Source organism: Carassius carassius, chromosome 11, assembly GCF_963082965.1.
Source record: "Carassius carassius chromosome 11, fCarCar2.1, whole genome shotgun sequence".
Classification (NCBI taxonomy): domain Eukaryota; kingdom Metazoa; phylum Chordata; class Actinopteri; order Cypriniformes; family Cyprinidae; genus Carassius; species Carassius carassius.
In genome coordinates this window covers 9,531,811-9,556,971 of record NC_081765.1, presented here as the reverse complement: position 1 = coordinate 9,556,971, position 25,161 = coordinate 9,531,811, and the positions used below count along the sequence as shown (strand labels likewise).

Below are 25,161 nucleotides of genomic sequence, written 5' to 3'. Positions count from 1 at the left end.
TTATTTCTGTGTGGTTGCCCTCTATAAATATCATACACATTTATATATACACACACACACAAAGCTATGTCTATAGATGTGTGTTATGTTTGCGAGTGTTTAGATTTGTATGTGATAACCCACCAGGACATATTTTTAACACTGTCCCTTTATGAATGAATTGCTCTTACTACCAGCTGCAATTTATTTATTGGTCTGCTTGAACATGTTCACTTTCAACTATTCCGACAAATGCTCTAACTTTATAGCAGATGTTCTCCCTACATTAAGCTGTCTAACGCCTTATTTCCTGTCAGTAACTCACAATCCTTAGTATGTGGGACAAATTACAAATAATTGAAAGTGGCTGTCACTTTTAGATATAGTTTGCTATTCTACGTATTAAACTAGCATGAAAATTTTATTATAACTGTTTATTTTGTATTCTGTGTAAATGCATGAATGTGTCTGGACTTCATTTTGGTTGGTAATATAGCATATATATAGTAATATATAGTAATAATATTGACAAGAGTTTTTCATAGAGACAGAGTTTTGGTTACATTATCCTTCTTACAGTGTAGTTATACATTAAAAGTACTGTAGAAGTAATTAAAACTAATTAATATTAACTACATATACTTACTATATGGTTAGGATTAGGAATAGGGTTTGGTTTAGGGTTACTTGCATGAAATTATTCATAATTAATTATTATAATAATACATGTAACAAGGACACCTTAAAATAGTGTTACCAGAGTATTATTATTATTATTATTTAATCAAATGGAGAAGAAATATGCTAAATGTGTTACGTTTGAAAAGAATCGTTAGTACTCATCCTCGTAGTGTTTATGTATTTTAAAAAGCATAGAATGGGAAGCTTTTTATTTGTTAAATTCCTACCTCGTATACCTTTTCATAATGTGAATTAGTTACAATCTGTTTAAATGCATTGATTATTCTTATGACAGTAAGGTTCTTTGTATGCATTTTCTAATAAGGTGATCCTTTGTGGTATAATAACTAAAGATCCCAGAGCTTAAGTAGTGACCATTTTTACACCAAAATAGGATTGTATCGTGACCTGGTGAATAAGGAAAAAAAAGGTAATGTTGTATAAAATCAGATACATTTTATGTGTCTGGCTTCAGGTGTCACCTGCTTCTAGCTATTTTAAGCAGGTACAAAACAACTAGTTTTGCTTCTTGATAATGCAAATTGGTCTTTCTTACCATAAGATTTTAATTTGTTTTTATGCACTTAATTTTTTTTATGTCTTAATTATGAACACACTGGTTTGTAGTGCAAACAGCGGCTAATGTACCGGAAGTCTTGCACATTCAAAGCAAACGGCCTACATCCGCGTTGAAAAATAAGAAGCTTCAAAATATGTCTACTTTTTCATTTGACCCTCTTGTTTTGTTTCGTGCTGCGCTTATTTTGTAGTGGGCATGCGCATCAGTCTCGAGCGATCCGTCTCGGGCTTCAGGGTACGGTCACATTGTAAGTGAGCATGCGTAGCTCCAGTCCCGATTCTCACCTGATCCATGTCGGGTTTGGGCTATTCTTGTCTTGTGGGAAGTTTCGGTTCTTCAGCGCAAGTGTCTCGTCTAGCCTCGCCTCCTCTTTGCATGCGCTTTGTTTGGGCGGCGCACTTCATGAAAGCAGACATCGTGAATTCCACCATTTTTTCTGACGATTCTTGTTTCTACGTATTTATAGAAGCGAGCCTTTTTTGCTGAGCACTAATGTCGGTGGGACTGGAGTCTGGGTTTTCTAGCGAGGAGGTGCTGAATGTCCGCTTCCCTCTTCACCGCGCATGCAGAGATGGAGACGTGGACGCGCTGTGCTCGCTCCTTCAGTGCAGCGCAGATCAGCTGGCCGTGGAGGACTCTTTCTACGGGTGGACTCCTCTACACTGGGCTGCACACTTCGGCAAGGTACATAATCAACTCATTTATAAGCAGCATGTGTAATGAATTATCTACAGTGTGCACGAAAATATCCTACCAGATTAAACCATTATTTGTTACTCTCATTAATAAAATGCAATGCATTGCTTCTTTAATTTATTAATTAATCTTTAAAGATGTTGAGTTATTCGTCAGTGACACTCAAACCGCATCAGAAGATGATAATGGGATCGCGCAAGTGATGTATAACGTTACATGATCTGACTTCACTGTTGGTCCAGCGTTAGTTGAACGTTGCACAAACATTCAGACGGGTTTGGCTTGTTCCCTCTATTTAATCCCCCCCCCCCCCCCCCCTTTTAAAGCTTGTCTTGTGAGGCGATCAACCGAGGCGATATAAGGCGTCCCTAATAAATGGTTTTACACTTTTTAGTTAGTAACTTTCAGTGCTAAAAATGATCGTTCCATTCAATAATATATAAAATACAATGCTAAACGAACAAAAATATGACATTTATTAATTTGTATCAACGTTGTTCATCTAAGCGTAATTAGATCAAACACAGTAGCAGTTCTTGGTTCATTTCAGTTTGACTGCTTTCACTCATTCAGTCAGTGTTTTTGATTCACTAAAAGAATCGACTCTTAAGAGTCCTTGCACGTGTGGGAGTATTGTGTCAGAGTTTTTACAAGTGTCGTTTTTCATTGCCACCTGTGGGTGTAGTCTTTCCTCGGGTTATGATGTTGAACTTCAGGTTTCTCTCACTTTCTAAAGAGCTACATTCTCTGTTATGTAGCTGATGATGTGTATTCTCAGACATCTTGAAGATACCTAACCGGGTGAAGAATGGGAGTCAGCACGCTGATATTAACACAAAACCCTTGGCTTATTTTTACAAGTGAATTACTGACAAGGAAAGCATTTTCTGCATTGCAGTGACTTTTAAAGCTCCACAGGATGTGTGCATTTTAGCCTGTCAAACTTAGAGGGAAAGTCCTCTGTGTGAGCTTGATCAACATGGTTTTAGGTCAAACTAGATTTTTCGAGTTGAATTATGGCAAATCTGATATGACTTATTAAAATAGTCATGAGGAAGCTGTAAATCTCTCTGTTTCTGGTGCCACTCCCACTCGCTGTGTGTTGTTGGCTTTATCTGGATCAGTGTAATGTCAGCATGGGAGTGTTTAGAAAAGAAGGATTTATGGCACTGTAGAGTAGATGAATAACAGGAAGTGACACACACACACACACACACACACACACATATTAATATATATATATATATATATATATATATATATATATATATATATATATATATATACCAGTGTATGTTCTTCGAGGAGTGTTACCATAAATTTGTAATGGGGGAAAAAAATATAGTAGTAACATATAAATAAAACAATGCAAATAGTACAAATTATAACATAAAAAAGTGTATAAATCACTTGTTTTTCTAAAGAACCTGACTCTCATCTCCCCTGAGGCCATTGGGTTTTAACAGACCCCCTAAAGCGTGCAGTGAGTTTGGTGGGGGGTCATTTAGATGTAAAAATGTAATTAACAACTCACACTTAGATATAACCAGTTTATGTCAAAATGAGACTTAAAATGGCCTGAAAACATGATCTGTAGATTTTTAGCTTGGTGAAAGTAAATCTCAGTCTGTGAATATTTATAATGTTTGATGACTGACGACCTGAAAAATAAAAAAAATAGTTAAAAGTTAAGTACTAAAGGTCACAAGGTCACAAATAAAATATATTGTTTAAATTGTTACTGTCACACACCTGGACTCATTTTGTGTGTTTTTTGCCCCGTGACCCAGTTTCTGTCTCTATGTGGTTTGATTAGTTCCCAGGTGTGTCTAGTCATTTCCGCATGTGTTCCATGTCCCTGTTAATTAAGTCATGCCATCCACCTGTGTTTTCCCAATTATCCCTTGTACAAAAGCCTTGTCCTTTCAGTTCTGTTTTGTCGGGTCTACTCGTCTACTTGTTACTTGTCAAATTGTCAACTTGTCCACTTGTTACCTGTTACTTGCCACTTGCCACTTGCCACCTGTTATTTGCTACTTACCTTGCCTATGTTTGATTTAATAAATCCTTGTTTCGTTTATCCCTCGGCTCCGTGTTCCTTCCAGCAGCGTAAGCCGTGACAAAAGACCCGACCTAAAAAGTTAAAAACTGCGTGTTTTCCCTCCGTTTTGTTTTCCGTTTTTTCACAGTCTTTTTCTTTCTGTAGTGTGTCATGGATCCCCTCTATCGCCCCGAATACCTCCTCCTCCTGCTGGAGCAGGAGGGACTTTCTCTCGAGGACCATACTAGACGGTTTCTCTTCCTAGCTAATGCCACCAGCTACCCGGACCACGCGCTCTGCACCTTTTATCACGCCAGCCTGAACTCCAGGTGCAGAGCGTTGTCGCCCGAAGATGGTCCTCGGGAGGATTTCGCCGCATTCATAGAGTGGAATCTGGTGAGAAATGGGTCACCTCTCACGGTCGGCCCAATGGAGGATCTCGCCAGGTCCACTCTGGACCCAGAGCCCAGCCTACTATCTCCCCACGGTACGAGGCATAAGACCGAGCCCACCGATGACGGAGAGCCAGAGAGCAACCCGTCAGACCAGGTGCGAGAGCCGGCGACACTGCCCACCACGAGGGAGCAAAATGTGGAGCGCCAAATGGGTCAAAATGAGGGGGTTTCCAATTCACCTATGCCAGATCCTCTGTTAAGCCCAGGAAGGGCTCCTGATTCCCTGTTAAGCCCAGGACGGGCTCCTGTTCCCCCGTTAAGCCCAGGACGGGCTCCTGTTCCCCCGTTAAGCCCAGGACGGGCTCCTGATCCTCCGTTAAGCCCAGGACGGGCTCCTGATCCTCCGTTAAGCCCAGGACGGGCTCCTGATCTTCCGTTAAGCCCAGGACGGGCTCCTGATCTTCCGTTAAGCCCAGGACGGGCTCCTGATCTTCCGTTAAGCCCAGGACGGGCTCCTGATCTTCCGTTAAGCCCAGGACGGGCTCCTGATCCTCCTGTAAGCCCAGGACGGGCTCCTGTTCCCCCGTTAAGCCCAGGAAGGGCTCCTGTTCCCCCGTTAAGCCCAGGACGGGCTCCTGTTCCCCCGTTAAGCCCAGGACGGGCTCCTGTTCCCCCGTTAAGCCCAGGACGGGCTCCTGATCCTCCTGTAAGCCCAGGACGGGCTCCTGATCCTCTGTTAAGCCCAGGACGGGCTAATGTTCCCCCGTTAAGCCCAGGACGGGCTCCTGTTCCCCCGTTAAGCCCAGGACGGGCTCCTGTTCCCCCGTTAAGCCCAGGACGGGCTCCTGTTCCCCCGTTAAGCCCAGGACGGGCTCCTGTTCCCCCGTTAAGCCCAGGACGGGCTCCTGTTCCCCCGTTAAGCCCAGGACGGGCTCCTGATCCTCCGTTAAGCCCAGGACGGGCTCCTGATCCTCCGTTAAGCCCAGGACGGGCTCCTGATCTTCCGTTAAGCCCAGGACGGGCTCCTGATCCTCCTTTAAGCCCAGGACGGGCTCCTGATCCCCCGTTAAGCCGAGGACGGGCTCCTGAACCCCCGTTAAGCCCAGGAAGGGCTCCAGCCCCAGAGCTTACTCCAATGCCTGCTCCTCCAAAATTCCCACCCTCCCACCCACTCCTGCCTCCTCCTCCGCTGTCGTCTGGCTGCCCCTCTGCTCGCCCTCAGCCTACCATCATTGTGGTGCGAGCTCAGCGGGACCGCCATCCTCCAGCGACGCCTTGGTCGGCGTCTCCCTCACCTCCGCCTCTGAGGCCTGGACTCCGCCTCGGCCCGTTGACCCGTCGGCTCCACCATGGCTCCTAGCTCCTTCCTCTCCGCCGTGGCCCGGCAGTCCGCAGGCTCTGCCTGGCTCCCTCGTCCCTCCGGCTCCGCCTTGGTCTGGCGTTGTCCATCCTATGCCTCGGAACTCCACTCCTCCGGCTTCGCCTCATCCCTCCGTCCCTCCGGCTCCGTCAGGCTCCTTCATCCCCTCGGCTACACCTCAGTCCTCGGTCACTCTGGCCTCACCGCGGCCTTCCGGATCCACATCGCCACGTCAGTCACCAGAGCCATCAGTTCCGCCTAGGACCTCCGGCTCCTCCCCGTCACCCTGGCTCTTCGGCTCTCCGCCTCGGGCTCCTCCTCCACTTGCTCCGTTGCCGTGGGTCGAGTCCCTGGAGTCGGTGACCATTCCTCCTCCATGGCTCCTTCCTCCGTCGGCCCCACCTTGGGCCGTTATGGCTGTGGCCTGGGTCCTGCTGGGTGCCTCCTGCTTCAGATCCTCCCTGGCTCCTCCCTCCGTCATCTCCTTCCTCTGTGGTCCCTGTCTGCTGGCCTCCCTTTGTTGTTTCTACGGTGCGAGGACGCACCTACCGGGAGGGGGGAGTACTGTCACACACCTGGACTCATTTTGTGTGTTTTTTGCCCTTTGACCCAGTTTCTGTCTCTATGTGGTTCGATTAGTTCCCAGGTGTGTCTAGTCATTTCCGCATGTGTTCCATGTCCCTGTTAATTAAGTCATGCCATCCACCTGTGTTTTCCCAATTATCCCTTGTACAAAAGCCTTGTCCTTTCAGTTCTGTTTTGTCGGGTCTACTCGTTACCTGTTACTTGCCACCTGTTATTTGCTACTTACCTTGCCTATGTTTGATTTAATAAATCCTTGTTTCGTTTATCCCTCGGCTCCGTGTTCCTTCCAGCAGCGTAAGCCGTGACAGTTACTGCCTTGAGTTATTATTTTGGAATATATTTTAAATGCTTAGAAACATTAACTTGATGAGATTCATACGTGGCTTTAATCAATAGAATGCTGATTACATTGTTAATGTAAAAATTTTAAATAGATTTGTTTTTTTTTTCTTATTCTGATAGTTTAAGTAGTTTGTAATGTTTTCTGTTCACCACTATAGAAGTTCACCCAATTATTATGACGTCTGCTACTGAGAACCATAGTAATGTGCAAATTGTCCAATCCATATTTACTTATATATATTAAATATCTGCAATTCTGCTCTATATGTCAACATCCACATCAGTCATTGTAAAGCCTCTCTCAGTTGAGCACTAATGAAAGGCACTTTTCCCTGTGTCCTCTCCTGTCTCCCGTCTCAGCTGGAGTGTGTCATGCGTCTGGTGCAGGTGGGATGTGGTGTGAACTCTGTGACCTCTCGGTTTGCCCAGACACCAGCTCATATTGCTGCCTTCGGGGGTCATCCTCAATGCTTGCTCTGGCTGCTGCAGGCCGGAGCTGATATAAACCGACAGGTAAGACTTCACTGTGATATGAGATTATATATGAGACGCACCTTTTTAAAGGTCAGCATGCAGAACGGCTTTATTTACATGTGAGATTGAACAAGCGTGAAGTTATGTGGGAAAACAGAGCAAGAGGTGTGAAGATGAAGAAAAGGAAGAATTGTTTTGGGGAGTGATGTTAGGCACAACACAACACAAATGGCTTAGCAGTGTCACTGTCACAGCAGTTTTACAACAGCTTTGAATGAGATTCTCCTGATCAGAAATCAGATGTTGTATTATCAATTTTATGCAACTTTCTTCTAATTTCTGTTATAAGTAAGGTACATTTGTAGTGTTATTTTCAGCCTTATTTTAGAGTTGTGTGATGCTTTGTCTGTGTATGATTTATGTTTTGTGGACAAGCCATGTGCATGATTTCTGATTCATCTTAAGAAATTTGTTTTTATAATAAAAGGTTCTACCTTTAGTTAAGTGTTTGGTCATACCGCCGACCCCCACAGTTTTCCCATTTGAAAGCATTTCTGAAGTTTGGCTTAAACCTGTGCTCATTTTTGCTGATAACCCAGACTTTACCCTTCATGACTGTATATGTACTGTATCACTGTTGTGTTTTCATGTGTGCAGAATGTAGAAATCCCCATCAGCGCGTAAGCATACCCCCCCCCCCACCATTCACTGGTGTTTTACAGCAGAGAAATGAGATTACTAGGCCACTGTTACATAACCAGTGATGTGTTCTTCAAATCTAGACTAGACCCTCGTCCCTGTTGGCTCAGGCAGATCAACATAAATCATTTAAGTGCCATCGACTGCTCTCTTACCCAGTCTTGTCTTGTACTGCTCAGATGAATGTAGCTGGAGTGAAAAGCTACAGAGCGTGAGTCTGACCCACATTCCTCTGCCGTGAATCAGTGATTCTGCTGCTGGCTGATTTTACTGACCCATCTATGTTTAAATGAACGCAGCAATTAGAGATGACTTTCAGAACAAAACATCCAGAAACGTTTACACGAGTGTAAATACTCAAAACATAGTATGTGCATGTTATGTACGATTATGATATGTTCAAATATTAATAATATAATTATACCCCTGTGTAATTAGTTTATAAAGTCTTAAAGGAATCATCATAATTGAATCATGATTAACTGATTCCAAGTTCATTATGAATAAATGATGATTTTATAAGGTCTGTGTGTGTGTGTGTATTAAGATTATACTATATATAATGGACAGAAGCAAAACAATACGAATATTGATAAATTGTGACAAATAATCTTAAGACAAAGTCTCAGAGCCATGACAGTCCTGCTCCCAGCTGGATGGTGTTTTAGATTCTCTCTCTCTGTCTTGTAGGACTATGTTGGAGAACCCCCCCTCCACAAAGCGGCCCGTGCCGGCAGCATTGACTGCATTAACACGCTCCTGGTCCAGGGAGCCAAAGCAGAGTAAGTCCTCTCTAACTGCTGCTCTCTCTAACTCTGTCTCTCTCTGTCCCAAATGCCCCGCTGGTGCTTCATTTAAGAAGGGCTCCATCAAAACAGAAACATTGATTCTCTCGATTATAAAGCTTTATATTTCATTTCTTCCACTGCAAGACAATACGGGAGCAAGCCACTAGTGAATTATGGTGAGCTGAGATTTCCTTACCCTTCTCTTTAGACAAATGAACCCTGTTGTCCTGAGTGGTAGAAATCTGACTGGTTTTCATTGTCACATTTTCACTTGATCTTAAAACCTGCATGACGAGTTACAAATGAATGTCAGCTATGTTTGTTTTCTCTTTATTATGCTTTTAACCGATAATTGAAAGATTTAAGCTATGGAAGAGATGGTGTTACTGTTTGTACCTACAATTTTAAGTGGTTTTGTTAAGCATGACTTGGCAAATGTTGAATAAATGGATATGTGCATATCAAATTCATTATAATCCTATCAGAAAAATTCTGTTAAGTCAAAGGTTTAGCTAAATTATTATTATTTAATTATTTTATTTAATTTAATTATAAATTAATTAATTATATCATTATAAATTATTATTTTATGATTTATATATATAAAAAAATAAGCTTATAAAAAAATACTATTTAGATTAGTGCTGTCAAATGATTAATCATGATTAATGTATATAATTATGTATATATAAATACACAAACACATGTATATATTTAAAAACATTTATGTGTGTCTATATATATATACATTCAAATATAACTTATATATAAATATAAATATTTTATATTTAAACAAAACTATTTTTTTCTTGATTATATACATGCGTGTGTATTTATATGTACATAATAAATATACACAATAAACACACGTATTATTTTGGATGCGATTAATCGTGAGTAATAGATTGACAGCACTTGATTATTATTATTATTGTTATTAAGATCTTTTTCCTTCAAGTTGGTCCATCTTGACAGGGCAACAAAAATGGTAAACATGAATGAATTATGTATCATGAGTCATGAACTAACAATGAACAGAATTTTTGCAGCGTTTATTAATTTAATGTTAATTTATAATTATATTATGGTTCAATAATAATGCATTATGAATAATTATACAGTCTGACATGTTAATTTAGTACATTTTAGTATATTTAAACATGAACATTAACCAAGATGAATAAATGCTGTTCTTGTATTGTTCATTATTAGATCACGAGACCAAACGCATTAAGTGATATTAACTAATTCAACTCTAGATTCAGTGTTGAACTTGTATTCTTTTGGTCATCCAAGCTAAAAATGTGATTCTGAAAAGTGACCTAATACACTCAATCCAGTTTGAAATCTATTTTGATGGAGCTCTTCTGAAATTTGTGACCAGATTTGGTTTTATTGGCTTGATTTTGCCTAAATGTGAAATGTATTCTGAATTCAGTTATTTGATGATCTCTATCATGTCTTCTATAATCCCCTGTGAGGTGCGGAGGTAATATCCTTTTTGTTTCCTTCACTTTTTGATTTGAAATGTGTTGCCATTACAAGGTTGCAAACTGTTGCACATTTCCTCACAGCTCAAAAGCAAACAACAACTATTGCTATTTGACATTGTCCCTGTGCTAAGGGTATTTTCCTTGTTGAGAGATAAGATGAAATGAAGTGTGTGAGCCCCATGGTGTCTAAGGGGAATTGAGCTCCATTCAAAATGTCTCTGCAGTGTCATTATATCCCTTGTGATATCAGTATTATTCTTTGTTTAGTTCTTTCTAGTAATCTAAAGCTGTCAAAATACTGTATCCTGTTTCAAATTTAACAAAAAATAATGCAAGAACACACATGGACAGCTCTGTTTGATTGTGATATTTTGCAATAGTTTCAGCCTGCCAGAACACGCCTGACTGAAAGTTTTAGCTAATCTTATACAGGGCTGGGTATTGATTTAGATGCTCTCGATTCGATTCAATTTAATTCCCAAATCTGTTTTTTATTTTTATTATTAAACCCAATGAATATAGTTTTAATACAAATGGTACTGATATAAAAAAAAAAATAATAATAATAATATATATATATTACTTATATAAAGAAATTAAGCCACAGACCTGTATTTTAAATTTTGAAACAATAATAGGGCCCTAAAAATGTTTCTTAATTTTTTTTCTGTTAACCAAATGAGGACATAAAACGTTAATTTATTTTATCCTTTAATCAAATGAAGATTAAACCCTTCTCTTTTTTTGGCAAACAAAGTGCAGCACAACAGGTTTACTGTTGAAATTATATATATATATATATATATATATATATATAATTATTATTATTATTATTCCTTTATTTAGTAGTAGTTGTAGTATTACACTGCACAATCGTGATATATTTCTGTCACAGTTTCTTCAAGTTAAACCAAACTTTTATTTTGATGGGTTGCTGTGAAGATCTTGCAGATGCTGTACATGTGATTTGATGGTAGTTTTTCTCAAATTAAATGGTAAAATGCTCATGAAGTGACTCTCAGAGTAGCTCTGGAGATGATATTTGACGACAGAGGCTGAAAATATCGTAAGCATCATGTGTGCTTCAGCGTCTGCACCATTCATTCATCACGGAAATCATAGCGCCCTATGCGTGATGTAAAAAACGCTTCTGCAAATTTGTAGTATAACTACACCATTTCACCTCAGCATTGCAAATCAGGCATATTGCTTTGTTCTTGTCAACAGCATCTCCATGTTAAACTTTCCATTGTTAGATGCAAGGTTAATAAGAGGGTGACATCTAGTGTAAAAGAAGATTCACGTCAATCAGAACTTGTTAAATGTTTATGAATCGATATCAACTCAGTAGAAAACTGGCCCTCTTGGAGCAGTATTGGAAATCTCTAACTGTCATGCCCCATATGCATGTGTAGACCCAATTGATATACTGTTCTCCAACAACTTGTGCAGGATTTAGATCATTTCGATTCAAGATGGTAAACACAGCATTTGATACAAAACATTATATTGACTTTGCAGAGGGATTCTGAAGGAAGTTCTTGCATCATTAATGTTGATAATTTTGCCAACAGATCTCCAGGATGTTGCAACAAGGCATAACTATACAAGTATAAGCTTGTGTAAGTAATGAGTTGAGAGCACACACATACTGTGGTGCAGGAGCATTCTTGTTGCTCTTTCTGGAGAACTGACTCTTGTCGTTTCATATCTCTTGACAATGAGAAATGCCACTTGGGAATTCATTGAGGCAATATTGAATGATGATGGAAGACATACTGAATAACTGGAAATGATCTGATGTTCCACAGAGACACATACATGAAACCAACACTTCCATTAGTGACTAAAATGCCATTAAATATATTTTGACTTTTATGACTTTTTAAACCAGATCATGAAATATGCAAGTCTAAAATCTATTGTATTTAAATATGGTTAGTAATTCATGTGTTTTTTCTGCTTTATAAAGTGTTTTCTATGCTCAGCCATCAGTTGACTGAGGTCAAACAAAGTCCTACTTTGGGAAGCAGAGGTGCGATGTGTTTTGTGGAACAGCAGGTACAGTGATGGGCTTGCTAGTGTTTCTTACAGGACGCACTACAACTGCAAAATCACCTCGCAGATGATTTTCTCCTCTTTTGAATGCCATATGGTTATGGTCAGCACAACAGACGTTAATATCATTTGTAACATTATTTGAATGCCATTAATTAAAACTGGTGACACTTTACAATAAACATTTTGTGTTGTGATGCAAAAATTCTTATTAAATTAATAATTGATTAATCTGTGTTAATGATTATTTATACAATTAGTATTGTTCGTTTGTGTCTTTAATACATTAACATTAATGTTCACTGTAAACTTGAAAGGATAAAAATGGTGTTTGTATATTAATTATCTTTCAAATAGATTAGTAAATGCTGTTCTTGCGTTGTTCATTTTTAGTTCAGGATGCCCAATGCGGTAACTAATGTTAACAATGTAAACTTATTATAAAGTTGTGCAATAAAACTATTTAGATCATTTCTACATTGTATGAAAAAAAGAACATTTACAGTTATGTGCAAACTTAACTCTCACACACTTGAAGTGTTTCAAATAGTTGTCCAGGAAGACACCAAAAAAAGAAACCGTCTTAAACACTTAATTCAACCACTGTTGCATTCAAACACATACATCCCAGTACCTACCTACTATCTAAAGTATATAAAGGTTTATGTCTCTTGATAAACTTTTGTTTTCAAAAAGTAATATGAATGACTTGCTTTATCCATGATTGACGTGGCATTCAAAATGACGAATGAGAAGAATTTTGGTCTTGGGGATCTAGGGTTGTTCTTAAATGTTCAGTTGTCTTTATTGCCCTATTGGAAATGCTTTTGAGGTGGTGATGAAATGTGTATTCTGCAACCAGACGAATAGGATTGTTAATGTTTGTTTTTATGGCAGTATGAACAATGTTTTAAAGTCTTTCAGTGGTAGTGGCACTGAAGCCCCAGTCAGTATTACAGCCGATGACAGCTATAGTGTGTCAGATTTACCCATTCAAAGCAGAAGAGAAGGTTTAAAATAACAGGATTTTATAATATAGGCCTAGTAAGGGGATTGAGAGGAGCGAGGGTTTTGGGGATTTATTTAGTATTTTGAAAATTTATTTAAACTTCTTGAGTCCCAGAAAAAATAAATAAAAATAATAATAATTATTCATTTGTTATTTTTAATTAAAAAAAAAAAAATATATATATATATATATATATAAATAACAATAACGTACTAATAATAATAATAGCTATTTTCATTCCCATATTACAAAATCTGGATCCTCAGCTAACAGGATTTAAATTAGTTAGTTTGATCCTTCCCATCAGTGGCACGGCACACAAACATCACAATTCTCCGGTTCACAGTATCCCAATATTATACACGTAACAAATCTAGAACTATTCTTAGTGGAGAAGCAGTAATACGGTAATATTTCTTCGAGATCTGCATGAGGGAAAAAATGACATGATGGATGTTTTATCTGTTTCCTCTCTACACATTTCTAGTTTTTTCTTTAATTGATTTCTTGAGACCTGAATCCAGCTGAAACTTTTCTTTCTGGAGAAAACACGTCAGCCACCAATGAAAGTATTCTCTGGAAGCTTGACAGTACCATCGTATTCCTACCTTAAAAGTTGACAAAGGAGCACCATTTCATTGGGATGTCCAGAAGTTATATTCCTTCAAGATTTCTTGGACTGAAACCAAAATAATGTGAATGGCATTGAGAAGACAAAGGAACTTTCTAAGAAGCAAACATTAGTTTATTGCCCTGTTGCCGGAACTATTCCTCCAGATCCCAGGAAACTAAAACTAGATTTAAATTGGAAATGTAATAGCTTGTATTCAGCTTGAAATTCCCGAAAAAATCTCTTAAGAGAGTGAGAATGGAGCACTTCCAAATTCTACTTGAATCCTCAAGCAGTCTCATTGTTACCTGAGTTTCTTGATTCTGTTGTTCATGGCTTAATGGAAATACTTCCCCAGTTAACTGATGGATGGACACACTACATACATTTTCTCATTGAAATCCTGATTCTTTCTTCACTGAAATGTCTTCAATAATTTCATCTTCACCAGACAAGTCGACTCAAGCTCAAATAGCCAAGTCCTTTGAAGAAATGTGCTTTGCCACATTGTTTTATTTTTTTAATATTCTCTCTCTTTCTATGATACTGAATGTTTTGCACTCTCTTTTGGGTCTCAGGTTGGTTTAGCATACGCTTCAATAAATTCACGTTTTTCAACTTCTTGTGTTCTTTACCAGTGATGTACACAGCTTCGAGTGTACACTTAGTCTTTTACCTCTTTTTATTACCTAGTGGAGAGGCTTCAAATAAAACATCCAATTGAAATGACCAGAATTGGACCAATGTTCTTTATAAATTGTTAAACTTTCCTTAATGCATACATTCACGCAACTCTGACATGTTAAGCCATCAATCATTTATCATTTCATCATCATGAAATGGGGAAAATACTGTTTACAGTTTTGCTATAAACCATTTAAAAACAGATCCTATTGATTTCATGCTTTTTGTTTTTCATCAGTCTCCCAAAGCCCTCGATCCAAAAGTCTGGCAGGAGAAAGAGTTGTTAAGGTAGAATTATAGAAAAGGAAAACAGGGTAAAGCATAGGCTTAAATATCAGCATATGAATAGCATTAATAGTATTTTGTTTTAACCTGTCTGCATTATTTATTCTTAGACTTTGTTCATAGACAAATTGTTTGTATTTACAATGTCGCCTGTAGAAGTTAGCCTATGATATATGATTACACTATGATAAAACATGTTCTTTTATGAATCATCTGTCATCTTTGTCCTTCTGAAAGTGGCATGATGACAAAAGAAATGGAGATTGCATTTTGTTAACTGTCACGGCAAAATTCTAGAGAACGTCTACACCTCTCAATGTTTTTGCAGCTATTGAATTCGAAATGACTTGACCTTTTCAAGTAATCCTAGAAAAGGGGGAGAGCATTCCAAATAGACACTGCTGACTCACTCCAAGTTCCCTCAACGAAACTGCACTGTTGTGGCATTAGGAGTGTTCTCACTATCGCTCCCTTCAGTATCAACACACTGGCAAACTGTTGAGGTATTTCATGCGGTGATTGGTTTTACTGATAGGATTTTTAACTTTCAAAAGACAAAGTTTTTTGTTTGTTTATAATTATTATTATTAGATCTAGTTTTTTTGACCTGCATGCTTTGCTAATTATGCCCTTAAATCAATGCAGCTGATGTATATTAATTTCCCGTTTAATTTCAATGTTTGTTTGGTTTTTTATTTCTTTCTTTTTTCTTTTTTTTTTTTTTTTTTGTAGACTAACCATAGGACGTATCTGTTGGACAGGTCTAATCAGCCCCTTCTTAGTCTCGTCCAGAGTAAGCATGGTCTGATGCTCAGGAAGTTATGTGTCAGGGCTCAACCAATGGAAGGGAATTTATGAAGCAAAAAAGAGAGTAGCAAAGCATATCAGGAATGAAGAAACGCATGAATGCTTCCGTTTCATTATTTAAATAAAACGAGTGAAATATTTATTTGTCACAGTGATTACCGGGAAACAGTGGCAAACCTGGCAGGTCTAATGTGTGTATGTAAACCTGACTTTTTATGTAATAATATCATCTGACTTTAAGAATATTGTCTAGATTTAAAAACTGGAGATGTTAAAGGGATGGTTCACCCAAAAAGAAAGAAAAGAAAGAAATTTGTCATTAGTTTCTCACTCATGTCGTTTCAAACTTTTGTTCATCATTGAAACACAAATGTAGCTGTTGTTAATGAAATTTCTCCCCCTCCATTGAAAGACATTTAACACTCGAAAAGCACTAAATAGTTTTTACAAGTAATGCATTTCTCCTAAAGAGACATGACTGCTTTATGATTAATCCTTTTGTTCACATACAAACATTGATCAGTGCACATACATAAAGAACATACAGTATGGTGAACAGAAGCTCAACTGTGCATGCTTGCTGCGTGAGAATAAAGCTTGTGTGTCAAGCAAGCACTTTAGAGTGCTTGGGAGGGACTCTAGAGTGGAGGGACTCATTAAAATCTCAGGTTTCATTAAGATGTCATCTTTTGTGTTTTGAAGATAAACAAAAGGTTTGCAATGACATAAGGGTTATTAAAATTTTTCAGTGAACAAACCCTTTAATATGCAATTCCATAGTTTTAAATAAAATGGTATATGTAGCTTCATAATAAGAATAATTCATGTTTTTCCCAGTCCGACTTATAAGTACAGCCCAAAACACAACTATAATTGACCATTTTCAGCAGCAATAATTGAGTTCAGTGCTGTCAATATGGCCGACTTCTGGATTGATGACGTGTCTTCTTGATAACACTCTAAGTATTCAAGTATTTAGTGATGTGATGAACACCACCGGGAGGGTTTAGGGTGTGATGAACAAAGCCCTTCACTTGTTCCGCCATGTGCTTCTCCTCCGTGTTGGGCTTGCTTACGTCAGCGTGCTCATTACTCTTAGACAAAGCATACTACGGTGTTGTGCATTTTAACCAGTCGATGGGAAAAGTATAATTAAAATGCATTCAAAAAATCGGAATAATTTGTAATAAAAAATATTCACTGTATTTTGAAGTCCCCATGATAACAATATTGTGCATGTTCGTATTACCAAATATCGGCACATGTCTAATGCAACATCTGAACAAGCATAAACAAAACACGTCTCTTGACAGCAGTTTACTAAATATGAAAAAGGAAGACAGAAAGATGTTTAATTGCTAATAATTCTTTCATTGACTGTTTTATCAACTGTTAGCATCAATGTTTCTTGTTTATAGCTGCATGATGGCAAATTGCAGACTGATTCCTGTATTCTGTACACACACACAGAATGATAATTTAGGGCAGGTATATTTAAATAAAGGATTTTTTTTACTTCCAGAATGAAAATTCTGTCGTCATTTACCCTAAATTTTTTTTTATATAAATTCTTGTCCCAGTTACATTTTCTGTGTTTTAAGCATTTACATTTATTCCAGAATAATAACTCAAGGCAGAAACAATTTAAACAATATATTTTATTTTTGAACTTATGTTCAGCTATTCTTTTTAGTAGTTAACTTTTAACTGTTTTTAAAAAAATATTTAGATCATCAAACTCTGTAAATATTGGTCACAGATTCAGAGATTTACTTTTAATTTCACCAAGCTGATTGATTACTCACTAAAAACTCCCACAGATCATGTTTTATTATATCTGAGTGTGTGGGCTGTTTAAGTCTCAATTAACAACATTATATTGTTCATTCAGACTGATTGAGAAGCACCCGGCTGCAGCCTGCAGATCGAGGCGGGGCTGCACCTGGGGCGGGGTTGCACGTGCAGCCCCGCCCCACACCTACTCTGATTGGTTCAATCGTCTTTCATAGACTTACATGATAGGAAATGTGTGCGTAGTTAGTGTAGGATGGAGAATGCTTTTTAAAAAGCTAAAAACGCTGTACAGTTTTACAAAGCCTTTACTATAATTAAGTTTTTTATTGTTAACTTGACTCACTATGTCTGATTTATTGAATCAAGAGATGTTAGCTGCTGCAAGTTTACTCTTCTTGACCACGTTAATTCATAAATGAATAATTGGGACATTCTAAAAGCAAGCTTAACGTGAAAGTACGTGGCTTTATGCATTAAAGTGTTTTAGTGTTTTAAAAAGACCAAACTCAGTAAACAAATTATTAATAAACCGTTCAGACAAGCAGATATGAGCACAGAATACGAACACAATGCATTTAATTTCCACCCATTAACCTGTTTGTCTGTAAATAAAACGTGTTATTAAAAATGTTTACTGAGTTTGGTCTTTTTAAAACACTTTTTAATGCATTACGCCACGTTACGTGTTTTCCTTTTAGTCTAATGGTTTTCTATGGGAGGAAAACGCTTAATTAAACACATTGCATTCTTATTCTGGACTCATCTGTCTGTCAGTGAATAGAATTCTTTATTATTAATTTGTTTACTGAGTTAGGTCTTTTAAAAACACTGTTTTAATGCATTAAGCCACATTAAACGTACAATATCCCGAATCATTCCAGCTGATTGAAAAGAATCGGCTCAATGGTCACAAAATGGATATCGGAGAAGATACCAATTTAATATAAATAGATGATACTTTATAAAGTTTATCTCAATATTTGACAGTGGCTGTGAGACTGCACTAAAATAAGAGCACAATTATCATGAAATTGTGTTCGTTACTATAGCAACGGTTTACAGGTATGTCCTTTCAGAATCATCACTGGCCGATAGAAATAAAAGTTTATCGATTTCTTTACTTTCAAAAAACGAGGAGCAGCATATTTTCCTGAAATAAAGGGGAGAAAAAGTCTATGTTTTGCAATGTAATGAAGAAAATTCTCATAAAAAAAAAAGTTATGAAAAAAGTTTCATAAAAATTGAATTGGCAGACACATTAGACTATTGCAGTGTCATTTATCAACTGCATGACGGATAATTATATGTAACAATAATTGTCTTGTCATGCTATATAAATTAAAACAGTACTGATACGTACACCCCTTTCATTGTCCTTTCTCATACTCTGATGATATGAAATAATCATATTTTCTAAAATGATTTAATTCATAATTCATTCTTCTATCTGAAGACCTGATCGTCTTACTGTGGATAATCAACCCAATTAATTTACTATATTCGTATGTTAGCCTAAAGATCAGCTTAATTTAACAAAACAACCATTTCAGGGACATGGCGAGTTACAGGCTAATGTTTTTTTTTCTTCTTTTGTGCATTATGAAGGCTTTATAAAACTGTACAGCGTTTTTAGCTTTTTAAACAGCATTCTTCATCCTACACCAACTACGCACACATTTCCTGTCATGTAAGTCTATGAAAGACGATTGAACCAATCAGGGTAGGTATGGGGATCTGCAGGCTGCAGCCGGGTGTACTTGGACTGATTTGCGAATGCACACGAACACAAGAGGCGGGATTTATCGCATGAACCAATCACAGCCGAAAATATAACCAGTCATATCCAATCATATCGCGATGGAGGCATTGCCTCATCTTACGTGACTTTCCCACATTCATTCTCAATGACCCCCCACCGAACTCACGGCACACTTTAGGGGGTCTGTTAAAACTCAGTGGGCTCAGGGGAGGCGAGAGAGACACAGACTCCTGCTGTAACTTAACATGCTGGTGTCACTGTTGGACAATGTTTCTTTTGAAAAACGACTGATTTATACATTTTTTAAATGTTATATTTTGTAATATTGCCGTTCTTTTATTTTTGTACCGTATTCTGTATTATTATTATTATTTTTTTTTACATCCAGTATTTTGAGGAGGCACTGTCTCACTCCTCACTCTCCCCTGATATATATATATATAAGTAAAGAAAAGAACAAAACCTTAACAGTCAAAATGTTCACCAAAAATGACGATATTCAGTCCTCAGAGCCAAAGGCCAGTGGCTTTTGAGAAGTTTTCCTTTTAAAAAAATAAATAAATAGATTTAGTTTAGATTACTTATAATGCAAATTAAGAAGCAAATGTCCAACTCAAGTAGAAGGAAGTTAACTAAATAGTCAAGGTAAATTAACAGCTTAAGTTTTCCTGTTCAAATATATTTTATGTTTACATAAACTGAAAGGATCTCTTATTAAAGGTGCTAGAAATCTCATCTAACTCTGTGGATAAAATGTAAACAAAACAGTTTTCTGGCATTTTAAAAATAACTGACATGTGCAAAAATATTACTGTTATTTTGAGCAACATAGTATCTGTGATATTTACAATTATTGAGTCTTATGCTCTATATATATATATATATATATACAACAAAAGATAACTTTATAACCATCAAAGTAAAATTTGCTATTTTGCTAGATTGCCTGATACAATTATTATATACAATGATATACAATTATTCATTAAAGTAATTTTTACCAAGAGTTATATAAAGAATTTAATATGTGTGTATAATTTATAATATGAATGCCTACTGGTGTTGTTTAAAATTTAAAGCCCATACATTTTGAGGAGCAAAATGAACAAATTAATCTGAATTGTATTTTTTCCTATGTATATAACAGAAATAGTCACTCACAGAATCGAGCCCATAAACAACAGTGGATAGTGTGAAATATTAACTGATTGTCCATATGATCATTGCGTTTGTTTTGGTAATTATTTCAGATTTCTTGCACCTAAGAGGTTCATTTTCAGTTGAGGCCTGCCAGGATGGACACGCACCTTCTGAAGTGTTTGTTACAAATGTCTTTTTGACATCAGAACATCTGAGAAGCATTCATATTTTTCTTCAGATTTGGGTAGGAATAAGTGGGGAGGGTCTGTTCAATGAAAAAAAAAAGATTTTTACTTTATTTGCTGGAAATTGTATTATTTTTAGATGTTTGGTTATAAACATGCTTTATGTGTTGGAATGAATGTGTGTATGGAGTGTTATCTAGTTAGAAATTAAAACAAAAACATGTCTAAATGATTATTGTGATTATTATTTTTTTGTAATGAATCCATGAATGAACAAACCTTTTCCTGAAGCCGAAAGCAAACCCCTTACTTAGTGAATGTCAGTGGTACACAGTGGTAGCGCATACAGAAAATAAGTTAAATTGTATAGTGCATTTAATGATTGTTACCTAATGATGATTGGCTCATTGGCACATGTAAAAATTTATGTTGCGCATTGTTAAAATATATATTATATGATAAATGTGAAATATTTATGAAATGCTTTTTGCAAAGATGTCGCAGATTCATGAAAAGGAGATGTAGGCTTTGGGGCACTGCCAGCATTTTTTCCTTCTTTCCAATCAATATACCAAGGTCTTTGCACCTAAGCATCATGTCCTCACAGCGAACTGCTTGTTCCTCAGATATTTATTCTCTGCACAGTGCTATTGATGTACTGTTCTTGTACTGTTCTGCAGGCACATCATCAGTGCACATTTTCAAACACTTTCTAATCAAACACACGATTCACCTCATCAGCCCGTCAGTCGAGGCTTCATGCAAAGATGCTCTGTCTGAACCTACTTCCCTACTATCACTGATTTCATAAGATAGTAGGTGAAAAGTACACGGATGACCAGGTGCAATGACATTCTGAAGTATGCATCTGATGGACACTTTAATATCCCATGAGGCCACAGAAGAGGAATTGTTAATGGAAGTAATGTTAACTACCATAATAACAACATATTGAGTGTAAGTACGTCTGGATATCATTCATCCAACACACATTCAGATTATATAGAACATACTCATAGAGTTTAGAAAATATGCAAAGTCCTCATCTTCTCAGACAAATATGGCATTTTGGATGTAGCCATGTTCAAGTTTGGTTGTTACTTGTAAAAAAATAAAAATAAAAAGTGCAGCAAATGCTGGCAGTTACTCAAAAAATACACTTAGAAAGATACACCTGTTTGCTTATAAGAGAGAGCATAACCCAAATTAAAAAAGTGAACATATTATTGGTGCCTGTTGTAAATTATTTTGGATTGTCTGAGGTTAGTCTGTGTTTATTTACTGTATCGCGCTGCCAAGAGTCACATTTCTGTATTCTCACTGCATTCATGGTAGAAGTGTTAACAGGAGCTCCAGGGGTAAGTGTAAACGCTGTTATTTTGCCCTAGATTTTGTTCATTCATGTATTCTGTTTTCTTCACTGCAATAGAAAATGACTGTTGATGCCAAATACACACTCTTAATCCTTTCTTGATTTCATGTCAGATTTCAACCAGGTGTGTATCTCACATGACCCGTGAGATACGAGATATGGTAGCGACGTTGACCACTGGATTAAATCTTTCTCTTAAAGAAGCCAGGATGCTGTTCTCTTTAACTTCTTCTACTATTTTCATCTTCAGTTTTTTAAAGAAGTATTTCCTGATCAGGTCTTGCTTGCCTTTTCGCTTCCAAGATGTCCTCTTTTAACCATAAAAATGAAGATCTGTTCATCAAAACCACTTGAGGATTGAGGATATATCTTTTTTTTTCTTTTGAATCAGAAGATTGGCGTGATATTTTCCTTCAGCTCACAGCTGTGGTCCGGCCACAGATTTAAGAAGACATTGCATTCTTCTGTCTACAGTTATTGGCTTCTTATTGCCTCTGTTTTTACAGTTTGTTCTGGTGTGGCATTCTTTTACTTGGTTTTGAAAATGATTTAATGAATCAACTGTCCAGGTCATCTGTTGAGTTGAAGAGAATTCTTGGAAAAATCATTTGGCATTGCCAAACCTCTTCTCTTTAATGGAAATATGGTTATTTGTATTTCTTCATATATCGTGTTCTTTGTGTGTATGCTTCAATTGTTTTTCATTTTCTATTGCAGTTGAGACCTCATTATAAATGTCTTTAAATTATATAGCTGTTCAATGATTTGTCCAGTTTTTTTTCTTCTTTAACAAAAACTGCATAAATAATTTAGGATATGAAATACAGAAAGGGTGTGTGTGTGTGTGTGTGTGTGTGTGTGTGTGTGTGTGTGTGTGTGTGTGTGTGTGTGTGTGTGAGTGTGTGTGTGTGAGTGCTGTACAAACATTAGCCTAGACGGGCAGTGCTAACACCTTAATTTTATCATTGCGCAGCATGAGGAACTCTAGTGGACTGACCGCCGCTGACCTAGCTCTCACCCAGGGCTTTGAAGAGTGTGCCCAACTGCTTTCCAATGCCCAGAACCAGCAGCTCAATCAGCTTAATGTGTTCTCAAACAATGGCTCTGTGTGTTTTGGGGACCGCAAGCTTATCCAAGAGCGGAGCATCCTTAATGGGGTTCCCAGCCGAAAAAGGTCTCTTGATTGCATGGAGTCTAATCTTATTAAAAAGGCCAGAAAAGATGGTAAGTCTTGACTGAAAATGTAAAGACATTCGTATGATGAACAGTTTTGATACTGCGTTGGGTCGCCACTTGTTAATGTGAACGTGTCATTGCAGATCTCGGCTATCAGCCGATGAATGGAGTAAACGGATCCAGCGGAGAAGACCAGATGGAGAACATGCACATGGAGTTTGGACAAGCACTGAGTACCCCAGGTGGGAACCGACCCTTAAATGGATCCCTGACTCTGGGTTCCAATGGCTACATCAGTCCAGAGCAGGACCTGGCTGTCCGAATGGAGAGCTCGTCCTCTCCAGTCCACAAAGAGTCAGAGGTCTTCACCGTGACCTCCATGCAGATACCATGTCGTTGCACTAACTCCTATGCCTATTTGTAGGAGCCTTTGCCTTGGCTAAAATTTAAGCTCTTTTTGATGATGTGTGTCTGGGAGGGAAAATAGTTTAATTTGGTACACATCGTATGTATAAAGCATTTGATCATAAGTTGCTCATACCACCCTGTCCTTTTATCTTTTGGTGGTATGAACTTTGTTTTAAACTGTCTTTTGCTCAATAGGAGCACATGTTGAGTTTTGATTTGCACAGTAACTTCCCTACTACTACTAAAGTAGTTGTGTAATGTAATGAGCCTGTTTTTATGCCCAGAAATCTATACTTGTAAACTATGTCAGTGTTGTTGTTGTTTTTTTTTTGGTCTTAGTACGACACTGATTTTGCAGTGAATTGCATTTGCCCAGCCAAATTCCTGACCTTGAGTTTTGTAACGTTGGATTTTGGTTTAGGAGGTTAATACTTTGGATATGAGTGACTTTATGTTCCTGTTAAGTAGCAAAAAAAGAAGAAAAAAAACATGATTCCAAGTTTGTGTGTGTTTATATATATATCTCCATGTTAAAAATATAAAATGTGCATTTTATTTTCCTTTTTTTTTTAATTTCTTCAACATTTAATTATCTTGTTCTGCCAAAGCATATCTAATGATGAATGTATAAAGTACATCTACAGACCTTGGCTTTGCAGCTTTCTGTTCTTTTAAGAAAGTCTAGGTGCTATTCAATCACATCTTTAACCTTTTTGACTAAATTAGATTATAGTTTTTTTTTCTTTCAGTGGACGTTATTGCAGCGTCTGTTGTTAGATTTATTGAATCTGCAGTCTCAAGTGTTTATCGGTCAGGTTATTGTATGAGGGTAAAAGTCTATTTCCAGCTAATGTTTTGCATAGCATTTCATATGTAGTGTAAAAGATATTTGCTGTTGCTAAACTAATTAAGTTTGGTAAGAGCTATATATTGAAACAAAGGTGATTCTTTGATTGCATTGTACTTTCTATAAATTCATTTTAAAAATCATCCTTTCACACAGAACAGATGCCAGAAAGTTTGCACTGCATATAGAATAACGCATCATTTCCTACTCAGAATTACAAAGAACATCTTACTATAATTGCTCATTAAAACACCGGCTATGTGTGACACAGAGATTGAGATATTGATATAAAAAATACTGTTTATGTAAAGGAGCAGGATGCCTAAAATGGATGCGAAATGTAATTTCTATACTCATTAAATGTTCTCATTTAACAAACAGCGCTGACTCTTGAATATGTACATATGAATAGTTTCTAAGAGCATGTTAGCAAAACAGAAACCACTTGCAAGTGTTCATTTGATACTGTTTTACATGGATTAAAATGTAACACACATGCATTATCATCATGTATTGGTGGTTTGCTACTTCATTAACCTCTGAACTATTGTGCTGCTTCAACACTAAACATAAATTAGATTACGAATTAATCCCTGTTATTTAAATTGAAGGAATATTAAATCATAAGGCAAACTGTTTAATGTTGAAGCTAATGTGTGCCAGTGCTATGTTTTTGTAGAGCTGAGCAATGTGGACTTTAATCTCAGGTTCAGATGTTCAGATATAATCATGTTATGTAAACCGAACTTGATGGGTGACTTTGAAAACCCTAAACTGAGCAAGTTACAGAATATCTGTTAAATGCCCACAAAAGGATACTAACAATGCAAAATTCTAATCTTGATGAAAATGGTTGGGCAAAACAAAAACAGGTATTTTAACTTTCTTTAATGAATTATAATTCATGTGTTCTC

At 37.3% G+C, this 25,161-nt stretch overlaps 1 protein-coding gene across 1 annotated transcript; it reads left to right on the top strand.

Annotated features, from left to right (window-relative positions):
- Positions 1–1,558: 1,558 nt before the first annotated feature.
- LOC132152736 (ankyrin repeat domain-containing protein 10-like) lies at positions 1,559–24,050 on the top strand. The gene is made up of 5 exons (XM_059561591.1): positions 1,559–1,924; positions 7,020–7,172; positions 8,523–8,614; positions 22,790–23,040; positions 23,136–24,050. Exons 1-5 carry the CDS (start codon positions 1,733–1,735, stop codon positions 23,414–23,416), a joined length of 969 nt encoding a protein of 322 aa, XP_059417574.1. The 5' UTR covers positions 1,559–1,732; the 3' UTR covers positions 23,417–24,050.
- Positions 24,051–25,161: the final 1,111 nt, after the last annotated feature.